Source organism: Peromyscus californicus, unplaced genomic scaffold, assembly GCF_007827085.1.
Source record: "Peromyscus californicus insignis strain IS unplaced genomic scaffold, ASM782708v3 Scaffold_3__1_contigs__length_106647218, whole genome shotgun sequence".
NCBI classification, from domain to species: domain Eukaryota; kingdom Metazoa; phylum Chordata; class Mammalia; order Rodentia; family Cricetidae; genus Peromyscus; species Peromyscus californicus.
The window spans coordinates 19,844,429-19,857,575 of NW_026294551.1; the positions used below are offsets into that span (position 1 = coordinate 19,844,429).

Here is a 13,147-nt window from a genome sequence, read left to right on the forward strand (position 1 = left end):
TTCCTGGTCCCCATCTTTACCTTCGTCTTCACACCTGCTGCTCTGCTATTCCCAGAACAACTGGGGGCCAAGAAAGACACAGCAGCTCCCTCTACTTTTCTTTCTTCTCCATCCCACCCAATCCAGGTCAACCAGGGCCCAGCAGCAGAGCTCAAGGGCAAAGCACCTCCAAGTCAACAACACTGATAGGTGACCTGACGGGTATCTGTTCACTTCCTCCAGCAATCTGAGTGTGAAGTGAGAAGACACGTGTGCCTGTTTGTGTACCCTCTTGACCAGTCTCTGACCTCTGACCTCCCCTCAGGCTTCTCCACTTTCCAGATTAGACCCAGGCCCCTCCCGTGAAACTGGGGAGCGTGTTGTAAACAATAGGCTTGAACATCACCGTGTCACGTGTCCCAGCCCAAGGTGCCCATCAGAAGCATCTGGTATCACTCAACAAACATATTAGAACACAACTGGCTTTCACAGCTGGAGAAGGGTATGGGTGGAGAAGTTGGGACAACAGCGAAATGCGTAGCAACAGCAACGACAGAGGTGAATGGTGACGAAGACCGCTGTGATGAGCAGGTAGCCCAGCAGGGTGAGTTCCACAGCGGTGCGAGTCTCAGGGTCTGAGAGTGAGGCTGGGTAGCGTCCTCGAGATGTTACTCCCAACCGGAAGCCAGCGATTCTCAGCCCTTGCCGCCAGCAGTAATAGATGCCTCGGTCACTCAACCGGGTGAAGCGGATGTGGAGATGGTTGCCATGGTCGATGAACACTCTCATGGATCTGTTGACGCCTTTTAGGTACTGTGTGCGGTAGAGGGGCTGATGGTCTTTGTCCCAGGCCACAGCATGCTCTGGCCGGGCCCCGGGACAGGAGATGATGAGGCCGTGGCCTAGTCTTTGCTGATGGAATTGAATGGGTACCTGAGGCAGCCAGGGTCGACTGCCCACTTTGGACACATAGTTGTAGATTGTCAGCATACCCTTCCGGATCTGATGCCTCTTCTCACAGGACACTAGGCAGCTCTGAATCAGTAGCTCAGGTGTGTGGTCCCTGGTCTTGATGTGCAGTTTCCTGGGCACAGCCCGAGAGCCACAGGACACTACATCGGGCATTGTCTTAAGGTACCGAGGGGAGAGGTCAGGGTTCTGCAGGTAGCAGAGTCCAAGGCGCCACTGTTCCCCACGCACCCCACAGCGGTCACAGGGGGTCCACTCCCAGAAGGTAGTAAAGACATGGAGGCTCCCATAGTATTCATCCGGCAACGGCTCCTGGCCCCTGTCCTTGAAGGTGGCTACCATTCCCTCATTGCTTTGGATGTCCACATCATAGGCATAAAAATAGTCCCCCTTACGGGTGCCACAAAAATATAGGCCTGAGTCCTCTGGCTGGGCCCGGAAAACCAACAGGCTGAACATGCGGATGCTGAAGCGGACCAGCATGCTGCTGCCTACTCGAACATGAGCCGCCTCTGTGAGCAAGCGCCCATCAAAGTCTGTCAGCACTGTGGTGTGGCTGCTTCCCAGGTGCTTTTGGTAATACCAGACCACAGCCGAAACATCCTCAGGTTTGCAGTGGCAGGGGAGCTCGAAGCTCATGTCAGCCAGATAGGCCGCGTTATCAAACATCAGGAAAGCCGGGCAGGGCGTCCTCTGAAAGATGTTCTCCTTCTCCACGATCTCAAAGGCCTGGAGACTACCCCAGGCCCACAAGAGCACGGTAGTGTGGACCAGCCTCATGCTTGTAGGAAGGAGGATCTTGAGGGGGCAGGGCAAAACCCAAGGCACCAAAGAATATGGCTTTTTCGAAACGACTACCGACTGCCGAGGGGAGGCTGCTGTATAAAGAGAGGTTCAAACAACCAGTGAACGAAGCCCGAAACTGCAGACGAGAGAGCCGTTGCAAGGCAATTTATTCCCAGCTGATGTACAAGATGCTGTTCTAATGCACCAGGGCCGATCTCGAGGGAAAATCATTCTAGAACCTGGCACTCTCTCACCTTTCTAGAACACTGGCACTCACCCAAGAATGGGTCAAGGGAAACCAGAGTGAGCTGTAAGCGCCCTCCGCCCTGCCTGCCCAGGACAGCATCCTTTCCTCAACCTGAGAGATAACAGAAACCCTCCCTTGCACAGCTGGTCATCTGGATGCTGGCCAGACCTGAGCCAATAGATTGGGAATTTCCCAGGCTCAACCTGTGGAAAGAACTAGGTCTCTGGGGGAAAATTCTGCATCTCAAATGAAGGAGCCTTTGCTTATTATTGATTGGCTGTTCATTCACTGGCTTTGGGTTATAAATATTCTGGTTAAGAGTTATGATCAGTGCTTATCTTTCATTAGAAGTCAGTGAGTTTACTTTTTTTTTTTTTTTTTTTTTTTGGTTTTTCTAGACAGGGTTTCTCTGTATAGCTTTGGTGCCTGTCCTGGATCTCACTCTGTAGACCAGGCTGGCCTCAAACTCACAGAGATCCGCCTGGCTCTGCCTCCCGAGTGCTGGGATTAAAGGTGTGCACCACCACCACCTGGCTGAGTTTACTTTTTTTTTTTTTTTCCTCTAGGAGGAAGCTCTGTGTGGCCAGAATTTAGATGAAAACACACCCACCTCTCAAGGATAGGGACATGGCAAACTCAAAAGGTAGGTAGCAAAACACCCTCAACCATTGGGTCCTTGGTATCCTGGGGATCCACATAGATAAAATTATGATTTGGAGAAGTGGGCAAGCCCACTACCTGAAAAGGGAAGTGGGTGTGGGTTTCTCCCAACACTTCTTTCAATACTTCTGTGAAACCCCAAGATAACCACCACAAAATGCGTTCCTAGGGGGCTGGTGAGATGGCTCAGTGGTTAAGAGAACTGGTTTCTCTTCCAGAGGACTGGGGTTGGTTTGATTCCGGCACTCACACGGCAGCTTAAAACAACCATCTGTACGTACACCCTCTCTGACCTCCACAGGCACTGGGCACACACATGGTGGACAGACATACAGGTAGGCAAAACACTCAGACACATAAAATGAAACAAGTCTTTTTTAAAAATGCTTTCTGAGACCACTGGGGAATGCTGAGGGCAGCCAGTCCCATCAGTGGACCCCATACAGCCCTAACAGCTCCTGTAGGAGCTCCTCCTCCCCCGGTAGCCCAGCAGATGGCTCCTCCATGCTAAGCCCTTCCTGCATGGACCTGGTGGTGCCCATGGCCTGCAACTTCTCAAACAAGCGCTGGCAGCCCTCTCGCTCTGCAGGGCTCAGCAGGCTCAGGTTCAAGGTGAATCGTCCAGTGTTAGCCAAGCTGTGCAGAATCCCTAGCACTGCCGCCCGGTCACTTAGCTTCACATGCTCAGCCAGTGCCACCAGCAGCTCCCCGAGAAGTCCAAAGCCCACATCCATCTGGAAGAGGTGGCCCAGCTCGGGACCCCCAAGCTGAAGCAGGGCTTGGTAGCGCTCTGGCCCACTTCTTAAGTGTCGCCGCCAATCACGGTAAAACTCTGCAGAGGTTGCAGGCTGGAAGGGTGATTTCTCCTGCATTACAAAGGGAAGCAGGTCCAGAGCTCATCTTGCCGCTCTGCAACTGTAATGGGAGGGGGGTTATGGGTTTTCATCTTAGTGCTGCAACTATTCTCTGAGCTCTGGGAAGGCTGGCCTCTGTAGCCTCATTTTCAGATGAGGGAGCTGGGGATGAAAGGAGGGAGGGCAGGCCCAAGGAATCCAGGCTATGATTTGAAGGTCTCATTTGTACTTGGATTTTCCTCCTGAGAAAGGAAACATAGTTCTTGGCCTTTTACAGTTAAGTCAAAGATTGCTCTGAGAAAATTGGGGAGTTTACTGTAAATCTCTGGCAGAGAAAAAGGAACTCAAAGTAAGAGTCAAGGGTCTGACAGGCTGGGTCCCTCTCTAATAATGCCACAGGGTCATTATACTATTTACCACTGACCTGAGACGGAATGTTAAAGGACTGCTGAGCCCAATTCAACTCAGTCCCACCATCTGATTGCTGTTCTGGGATTAGAGGGGAAAAGTCTGTTTCTGTTGGCTTCCATGAGACATAAGGAAGTGATATGTGTTGTAAGCAGACAAGGTCAAAGTTTTAGCACAGAGAAATCCTGCTGGGCTAGAGAGGCTGGCCCACACCTACCTGGGGTATTTCAGTGGCCACATCCTGAAAAGTCCTTTCCCTAGTACTGTGACAGTTCCACGGCACAGTTCTTTTTCCTCTCACCTTGTCCTTCTGTTCCAGAGGTTTCAGGTGTGATGCAAGGACAATACCTCTGGGCCAAAGATAGAGATCGAAACTTAATGTTTCTCTGAGTGTGAGGAAACTACTCGGCCAGGCTTGTTGACAGGAAATAGGGCGGCCACTACAACAACAACAGTAGCCTAGATAGCTAAAAGCACTCATACACCTCAAATGGGCTAGCTATTGTGCTCAGAGTCTTACATGCAATCATCACTCAAAGAGCTGTAACAGCCATTTCTCTCTCTCTCTCTCTCTTTTTTTTTTTTTTTTGGTTTTTCAAGACAGGGTTTCTCTGTGTAGCTTTGCGCCTTTCCTGGAACTCACTTGGTAGCCCAGGCTGGCCTGGAACTCACAGAGATCTGCCTGCCTCTGCCTCCCGAGTGCTTGGATTAAAGGCGCGTGCCACCACCGCCCGGCCCATTTCTCTCTTTTACAGATAGAACTGGGTCTCAGCGAGGGTAATGAGCTTGGGTGAGATCACCGAGTAGTAGAGGGTGGGGGCAGGACAGAAGGTCAGAATGATCTGAATCTGGACTGCTTGCTTTTAACTTCTGCAGCCCACCGTGACGGAAGGGCCTGCTGAACACAGCTGCAAGCCAACCTGAACTCCTCGTAGGAAGGCACTCTTTGTTCAACAGCCCGTAACTTGGCAGCATTCTCTCTGTTATACTTCTCGTCAGCAGCAAGTGCAGCCTGCAGCTCCTTCTCCAAAGCCTTGAAGTTGATTGCATCATTCTTTTCCATGGCTAAGGCCTGGGAAGGCAAGAAGAATGCGCATCAGCAGAGGCTCAGTATCAGGGAAAACACAATGCCTTGGGATTCTTAGCCAGAAAGGTGAAACAACCCAAAGCAATCCGATACGTATCCTGGAGCGCTACAAAAGTCTAGTTTCCTCCTTTACAGATCAAATGGAATTGCATGATGAAGACGTATTCAAGGCTTCTCACGGAAAACAGAAGAGAAAGCTTCCAGTTTGAAGTCTTCATTTCATTCTCTCCTTCTAACAGTATTTTAGACGCTAAGGGCTAGCACAGCGGTAGAAGTTTGCCTAGTGAATGCAAGACCTTGGGTTTGATGTCCAGCACCACCACAAAGCAATTAATTGGGGAGTGGGGGTGTTTCAGCTGAGAAAGCATTTAGATCTCAGAATTCTGAACCTTCATCCTTTCACATAGGATTTCTCTATGGCAGGTTGTTGCCACAAAGGAAGAGAAAGAGAGAGAGAGAGAGAGAGAGAGAGAGAGAGAGAGAGAGAGAGAGAGAGAGAGAGAGAGAGAGACTCTTATTAGTTACTCTTGAGCTCAAGGGCAAAATTTCACACTTCACTAAGTATTTTTAATGGAGGAAAAAATACTTTCACCTAAACCAAAATCAATGACTAAGCAGGGGGTCGAGGAAAAGCGGCAGAAGAGAAAAAGTTCAGTAGCTTCCATCCTCAGGGGGAAAAAGGTCAATGCTCTACATCCCCAAATCCCTGACCAATGGAGGGCTGCAGGCACTGGTTGTGTGGTGTGTGGGCATTATCTCCAGCCCCACCACTGAAGTTCTGCAGCCTCCCGCTATGAATCTGACCCGCTATCTTAAAGGGAATCTATGTGTTCCAGTCTGGGCTCCGACATTTACTTGTGAGACTCCTCTCCACCTCAGAAGCCTGGTGAGCCCGAACTAGACATGGAGGTTCACTCATGATCAGCCCTAAGGCAGGAAATGTGCTGGTCCGCAAGCAACTCCACAACCACCCCCGCCGACCCCAGCGATGGGAAGTGGAGTGCGGAGTGGGCTGTTAGCAGCCCAGCAACTGGACTCAAGTGTCTCAGATCCTAGCCAATCAATTTTTGGAGGATGGTGGTGGTGTCTAGCTATGTAGTCCAGGCTGTTCTCTCCAAAACATCTGAGCTCATGATCTTTCCTCCAGGCTCAGCTTCGGGAGCAGCTGAGACTCCCACCACCCGTCCACCTCCCTGACGAGTTCTAAGCCTTCTCCAATCATAAAATGACTAGAATTATCCCCTTTACACTGTCCCTAGACCCTCACCCAGCAGCCCCAGTCTTGGATCCCTTGTTTTCTTTGAGAGGAAAATTCCCGATCTGTTAGAACGCCTGTGTATCGCCCTCCCAACAGCGGTTGTCGCCTAGCAACAGCTCCACTAGCCTGCCCACGTGGCCCGCCCGGAGGCCCTTTCCTTTCAGGGTGTCCCAAGGCGCCTGATCAGAATCGTGAATGCTCCGGCCTTGCTTTTCTTTGGAGCAGTTTACGCTTTGTTTTGAAGAGCAACAAGTCGGTCTGTCCCGTTTCTCTCTGCGAAGCCAGCATTTCTCGAAGCTGTTTTTCAGGCAGAGGGCTGTCCTCCGAGGAGCAGCGGGCCGGCGACGCGCTCGGGGTCCTTCCTGGCGCCGGGCGCCGGCGTTGTCGCGGCGTGCAGCGGAAGCGCGGGCTCAGGCGGCGGACTCGGAGCGCTCGGCTGAGCAGGCGGCGGGTGAGCTGGCCGGGGAAGGGTGCTCTGGGAGGTTGGGAGAACATGAGCTTGGGAAGAGGCGATTTATATAGTATTTATCCCTTTCGCTTCACACAGGGGTAAATTGGAGCCTGGAGTGGGAAAGGGAGTGAAAGACACCTCCCCCCCCCCCCCCCCAACACACGCACTCACTGATGATTCCGGGGTTTCCTCGTTACCCTGCACGGTTTAAATCCTGTCCCTGGGTAGAGGTGGCGCTCTAACGACCCAGACCCTTGCCATTCCCCCTTCCATCGGTGTCTCCTTCACCGCCAAGTTTTCCCGACCTTCAAAATAATAGGCATCCGAGCTGACTGTGATGGCTAACGCCTGTTTCTCCTGCTCTGGAGATCGAGGCAGTAAGATTGTTGCAGGTTCAAGGCCAGCCTCGGCTAAGCAGTGAGTCTGGTTCAAAAAACCCAAACAGAAAAGATTCAGTATTCCTTTGAGAATCTGCGTTGTAGCGGGAAAATGCAGGTTTAGTATTTAGAGACTAGCTTTGCTGAACTAACCATGTCATTAATTCCCATTAGCCACCCCCCCCCCCCAAAAAAAAAACCCCAACAAATCTTGTTGAGGGCCCATTAGGGGTCTGTTTTGTGCTTTGCACTGTTTTTGGTTTTTGGCTCCGATTTTATTATTAACGTTTATCAGTAGCAAATATACACACCTGTTCCCCAAGTACTATTCAAGCAAAGGCTTTATTTGCTTAGGCTGGGGATATAACCCAGTGGTGGAATGTTTAGTAGAGTGTGAGGCCCAGGATTTGATCCTAAGCACCCTAACACACACACACACATTAGTGTAAGGGGGGCTTGGCAAGTGTATATGGGGGAATTTTTAGAGTGACAAGCAGGTGATATTAAAGGAGAAATGAGTTAACAAGGTATAAATAGCCGGAGGACGATGGGAATGACAGGTACAGTGGTTCTGAGGAAGAAATGAGCCTGGCTTGTTCAATAAACAACTTTCTGTAAAAGTCTGTGCCATCGCTTGATGGGAGTTTTGGGAGAATGAAATGAATATAAATATGGTAGCATCTTAGAAATAAAAACAATACATATATCAGAGTTTCTATTAATGATTTACATTTAATTACCAGTGATTAGCACTCTAAATTTGTATTTTATTTACAGTCAGTACTCAGCAGATTTCCTTAAGGTATTCATTCCACTACAAGAAATATCAGAATTTCAAACTTGAAAATTCCATTCAGTTGACATTATTAAATTACTGTTTGGGCATGGTGCTGTCTGGGGTGTTGGCAGGTGAGCACAAAGAAGCACAGGGATTCTCATACTCAGGAATGGTCACATTGTATGCTCACCAACATTTTGTTTGTTTGGTTTTTTTTTTTTGGTTTGTTTGTTTGTTTGGTTTGTTTGGCTTTTGGAGACAGGGTTTCTCTATGTAGCCATGATTATCCTGGAACTTGCTCTGTAGACCAGATTGGCCTTGAACTTAGAATTTAGAGATCCGTCTGCCTCTGCCTCAACCTGCCTCTGCCTCCCAGGTGCTGAGATTAAAGTCCTGCACCACCACTGCCTGCCTGGCTGTTGTGTTTTGAGACAGGGTCTCTCATATATCTCAGGGTGGCCTCTAGCTCACTATGTAGGATTACAGGTGTAAGGCTCTATGCCCAACTAATCATATTGTGTGTGTGTGTGTGTGTGTGCATATTTTTGTGTAGTGAGTAAGGGTGCAAGTGTGCTGTAGTATACAGGTGGAGGTCCGAGGCCAGCCATTGGGATTTGGTGCTCATCTTTTGACCTCTTTTGAGATGGAGTCTCCTTATCACTGCCAGTACCAGGCTAGCTGGCTCTTGAGCTTCAGAAGAATCTCTGCTTCCCATTTCCTGTAGGCCTTCTGTAATCACAGATACTTGTGCAGCTGCGTCTGGCTTTGTGCGCTCTTCCCCGCTGAGCCAGCTCCTTGGCACCTTTAAAAGTTTTTATGCCTTCACTCTTCGCTCCGTTTTTCTGCTTGAAGAAATGTGGAGAGAGGTAAAGTGACTGCCCTGAGCCATGTCACTGTTAGAGATGAGGTTAAGATGTGATGAATCAGTCTTTAACCCCCAGGCTGATGCTTTGTGAACTGTAGAGTTGTTGGTGAGAGTAAGAAATAGTTAACTAGCCGGGCGGTGGTGGCGCACGCCTTTAATCCCAGCACTCGGGAGGCAGAGCCAGGTGGATCTCTGTGAGTTCGAGGCCAGCCTGGACTACCAAGTGAGTTCCAGGAAAGGCGCAAAGCTACACAGAGAAACCCTGTCTCGAAAAACCAAAAAAAAAAAAAAAAAAAAAAAAGGGAAATGAGTAATTTTATAATGAAAAGCCTGTCAGCTGCCACCTTAATTGAGGGATCAAAGTTAGCATCAATAAGGACAAGTTGGAATTGTGTACCGAAAAGAGCACAACATCCCTCTGTGATATCCCAGCTCCAGATGCGCAACCTGAGTGTAATATAGGCAAGCAAATGCACATGAAGGGATATTCTACAAAATCATTGGTTTGTAATCTCCAAAAGTGGCATAAAAATCAAGACTAAAAAACTGTTGTAAATTAAAAGAATATAGCTACCTCAGTGCAAGCATATGATCCTGGTTTGCATCCTTGACTGTGCAGTTCATTTTTGAAACAGTCTGTCAGACCTGTGTATTAGGTAGAATAGTCTGCCAGTATTAATTTTCTGATTTTGATGATTGTATTGTGATATTTTGAGAATGTTAGTATTAAAAAAAGAAGTGATCAGCACGGGAGTTTTGACCTGCTCTGTTTCCGACCTGGGCCGGTTCACCCCTCCTTAGGCAACCTGGTGGTCCCCTGCTCCCGTAGGTCACGATATTGATGCCGAACTTAGTGCGGACACCCGATCAGCATAGCGCATTTAATCCCAGCACTCGGGAGGCAGAGGCAGGCGGATCTTTGTGAGTTCGAGGCCAGCCTAGTCTACAGAGCGAGATCCAGGAAAGTCGCAAAGCTACACAGAGAAACCTTGTCTCGAAAAACCAAAATAAATAAATAAATTAAATAAATAAAATAAAAAATAAAAAAAGAAGTGAGAGGCTGGAGAAATGACTCAGCAGTTAAGAGCACTTGCTAGGCAGTCATGAAGAGTGGCAATCAGATCCTAGTACCCATGTGACAATCCTTGTGTTCCCCAAAGGATCCAGTGCTGTCTTTGATACATGTGCATACAGTCACACATAGACACACACAGACATGTACACACATGTAAATAAATTTAATTGAGTAAATACATTTAGAAAAGGGGAGGGTGGACTGGGCGCGAGTTACCTGTTGTGTCAGCTTGGGAGGCAGAGGGAGAAGATCTAGAGTTCAAGGCCAGTTTGGGTAGCAGTGACCCTGTCTTTAAAATTAAAAATAAAACCAGGTGGGAATGGGGAGATGGCTCAGTGGTTAAGAGTACTAGCTACTCTTTCAAAGGACCAAGGTTCGATTCTCACTACCCACACGTTAGCTTACACCTGGTCTAGAATTTCAGTTCAGGGCATCTGACTTCCTCTTCTGGTTTTGTGGGCATTATGTCTAGAAACATGGTACACAGACATATATGCAGGCGAAACACCTATACACAGAAAATAAAAATAAATAAAAAATGTAAATAAATAAAGCCAGGCACAGGGCATATGTTTGTTATCCCAGCACTTAAAGAGACTAAGGCAGGAGGATCAGGAGTTTAAGACCAGTGTGGGCTACATAGAGTTTGAGACCAGCTTGGGCAACAAGAAGCCCTGTCCCTAAATAAAGTCAAGAGGGTGAGGGGGTGTGTAAATAGGTAAAATTAGAGGACAGAGAAGTGGAGAAAGTCCTGGGCTCTGGGGAGAGTCTTCAGTAGATTGGTCAGTCACAAGTTAACTCCTGAGGGAAAGGTGTGTAAAGGAGACAGGGTGTGATGCAGGCTTTCAGGACTTGCCAGATCTGATTCCTCTCTTCTTGACTTGTAGCATCATGGATACTGACTTGTATGATGAATTTGGGAATTACATTGGACCAGAGCTTGATTCTGATGAAGATGATGATGAACTGGGAAGAGAGACAAAAGATCTTGATGAGGTAAAACATTGTTTTTTCTTTTTGGGGGTTGGGTTTTTGTTTTCTTTTGTTTTTTTCCAGGCAAGGTTTCTCAGTGTAACAGTTCTGGCTGTCCTGGAACTCACTCTGTAGATCAGGCTGGCCTGAAACTCAGAGAGAACTGCCTGCCTCTGCCTCCCCAGTGCTGGAATTAAAGGTGTGAGCCACCACTGCCCAGCTAAACATTGTTTTCTTTATCCCCCTCCACCTTTAAACAATACTCCTGTAATAACCTACATGTATTTCTAATGTTGCCTTTTTTATAACATGCCTTTTATTGGAATTTTATATTGGCCCCTAAAAGTTCAGAAGGGAATATAAGAGTTTCGTTCATGAGGTAGTTTTAGAATCTGAGCTCTAGTAGTAGTTCTGGAATAAGTCTTCTAGCTCCCCGCAATATCTTTTGACAATCAGGAGTAACCCCAGTTAGGAGCTGGCAGTCATCTGTGTCAGTGCATCTGCACGTGGAACTCCCTTGTGAGCCCAGATTTTAAAAGAGGCATACAAAGCCCGGTGGTGTGCTGGCACACAGATGTAATCGCAGCACTTGGGAGTCAGAGGCAGGAGGATCTCTGTGAATTCGAGGCCAGCCTGGTCTATAGAGTTCCAGGACATCCAGGGCTACACAGAGAAACGCTATATCAGAAAAAAAAGAGGCATACAAAAGGAGGGTGCAGATTTCTATTACTCCAGTTTAGGAATGGGAGACAAAGTTCAAAATAGTTTGAGGCTTGCAAAAGGCACTTTATTATAAAGCCAAGGAATGTTATGTAGTCCCAGCACTTGGAAATGGAGGCAGGAAATAAGGAGTTCAAAGTTAGCTTCAGTTCATAATGAGTTTGAGGTAAGCCTAGACTATGATCCTGTCTCCAAAATATAGCTCTAAAGAATTAGTAAAAACTAGCCGGGCGGTGGTGGCGCACGCCTTTAATCCCAGCACTCGGGAGGCAGAGCCAGGCGGATCTCTGTGAGTTCGAGGCCAGCCTGGACTACCAAGTGAGTTCCAGGAAAGGCGCAAAGCTACACAGAGAAACCCTGTCTCGAAAAAACAAAAAAACAAAACAAAACAAAAAAAAGAATTAGTAAAAACTAGAGTTACAGGCAGTTGTGAGCTGCCATGTGGGTGCTGGGGACCAAACCCAGGTTCTCTGCAAGGGCAGCAAATGCTCAACATTGAGCCATTTCTCCTTTATGGACCTTTTAAATTATTTTATATGCATGTGTAGAGTGTTCATGTGTGTGCAGGTGCACCTATGTGCTTGTGTGGAGGGCTGGGGACAACCTCTGCTGTCCTTTTTCAGGAATGTTGTTCAACCTCCTTTGAGACAAGATTGCTCATTGGAGCTCATCACTTTGTCTAGACTGGCTGGCCAGTTAGCCCCGGAGACCCTCCTGTTGCCACACAAAAACATCTCTGCTTTGTTCTGTCCTTTCTAATTGGAATTGTTAAACTTGCACAGCACATTAAAGCTAACATATTAGAGAACAGAATCAAAATTCAAAATGATCCCAGCAAATCTGGAGTCCAGACTAAGTAAAGCCAATATTTCTTTCGGTCAGTGTTCATAGAGCTCTTTACTCTTCAAAGATTCATGATGCTCGCCGGGCGGTGGTGGCGCACGCCTTTAATCCCAGCACTCGGGAGGCAGAGCCAGGTGGATCTCTGTGAGTTCGAGGCCAGCCTGGACTACCAAGTGAGTTCCAGGAAAGGCGCAAAGCTACACAGAGAAACCCTGTCTCGAAAAAACCAAAAAAAAAAAAAAAAAAAAAAAAAAAAAAGATTCATGATGCCAAGAGAGCAGGGCATAGCTTTGCCTTCCTGGAGGAGATGAAGTACCAAAATATTTACAGTAGGAGACAAGAGCTAGTTAGGTGATACAGTTCTGTACCAGAGTGGAAGTCTGTGAGGGCGTTCCTGACCCGTGTGACCACGAGCTGCATCTACGGAAGCAGCCTTCCATGTGGGCCCAGAGAATGGGTGGGCAGCTGTAGAGACACAGCAGCTGACCAGAGGGTGCCCAGGTTGGAAGGCGAGAACTCCGGACAGAGTTCCTTCGGGGGATAAAGGTGTCCAAAGTTGATTGTGCAGTTGTGCAGGTGGACTGAAAGCACTGACTGCTGACTGCGTTTAAGGTGGTGAGTTACAGCCCTTTAAATCTGCTGACACACACGACGAAAAATGGATGGGGAGGGCCATATGAGTGCTGCTCACACCTGAGCTGCTCAGTGTCCGCCAAGTCTCTGCTTTTGTTTAATTTATTAATTAGTCTTATTCCCATACTGCCACCATAGTAGTCATTCTAATGGCGTATGTATGTTGTTTTTTTTTCTTTTTTTTT

The 13,147-nt window shown here is 48.0% G+C and overlaps 3 protein-coding genes across 6 annotated transcripts in view; 1 reads left to right on the forward strand and 2 right to left on the reverse strand.

Moving 5' to 3' along the window:
- Positions 1 to 429: 429 nt before the first annotated feature.
- On the reverse strand, positions 430 to 1,765 carry Fam187a (family with sequence similarity 187 member A). Its single transcript, XM_052756173.1, has one exon. It carries the CDS (start codon positions 1,726 to 1,728, stop codon positions 466 to 468), a length of 1,263 nt encoding a protein of 420 aa, XP_052612133.1. The 5' UTR covers positions 1,729 to 1,765; the 3' UTR covers positions 430 to 465.
- Positions 1,766 to 2,998: 1,233 nt separating this feature from the next.
- Positions 2,999 to 6,370, reverse strand: Ccdc103 (coiled-coil domain containing 103). 2 transcript variants are annotated; one of them, XM_052756174.1, is made up of 4 exons: positions 6,258 to 6,370; positions 4,824 to 4,975; positions 4,121 to 4,253; positions 2,999 to 3,507 (listed from the first exon to the last, which is right to left on the reverse strand). In XM_052756174.1, the coding sequence occupies exons 2-4, from the start codon at positions 4,964 to 4,966 to the stop codon at positions 3,070 to 3,072; spliced, it is 714 nt and encodes a 237-aa protein (XP_052612134.1). In that variant the 5' UTR covers positions 4,967 to 4,975; positions 6,258 to 6,370; the 3' UTR covers positions 2,999 to 3,069. The 2 variants fall into 2 exon arrangements, with proteins under 2 accessions (XP_052612134.1, XP_052612135.1); XM_052756175.1 differs by having other exon boundaries at positions 4,824 to 5,404; positions 6,258 to 6,359.
- A 58-nt stretch (positions 6,371 to 6,428) lies between these two features.
- Eftud2 (elongation factor Tu GTP binding domain containing 2) overlaps positions 6,429 to 13,147 on the forward strand; it is a 46,507-nt gene continuing 39,788 nt past the window's right edge. For 2 of the 3 annotated variants that reach the window (XM_052756170.1, XM_052756172.1), the window contains exons 1-2: positions 6,587 to 6,699; positions 10,682 to 10,790. In XM_052756170.1, the coding sequence (XP_052612130.1) occupies positions 10,686 to 10,790 (105 nt within the window). In that variant the 5' untranslated portion in view covers positions 6,587 to 6,699; positions 10,682 to 10,685. Of the gene's footprint in view, positions 6,700 to 10,681; positions 10,791 to 13,147 lie in introns of all 3 variants that reach the window. The other variant, XM_052756169.1, reaches the window with a different exon arrangement.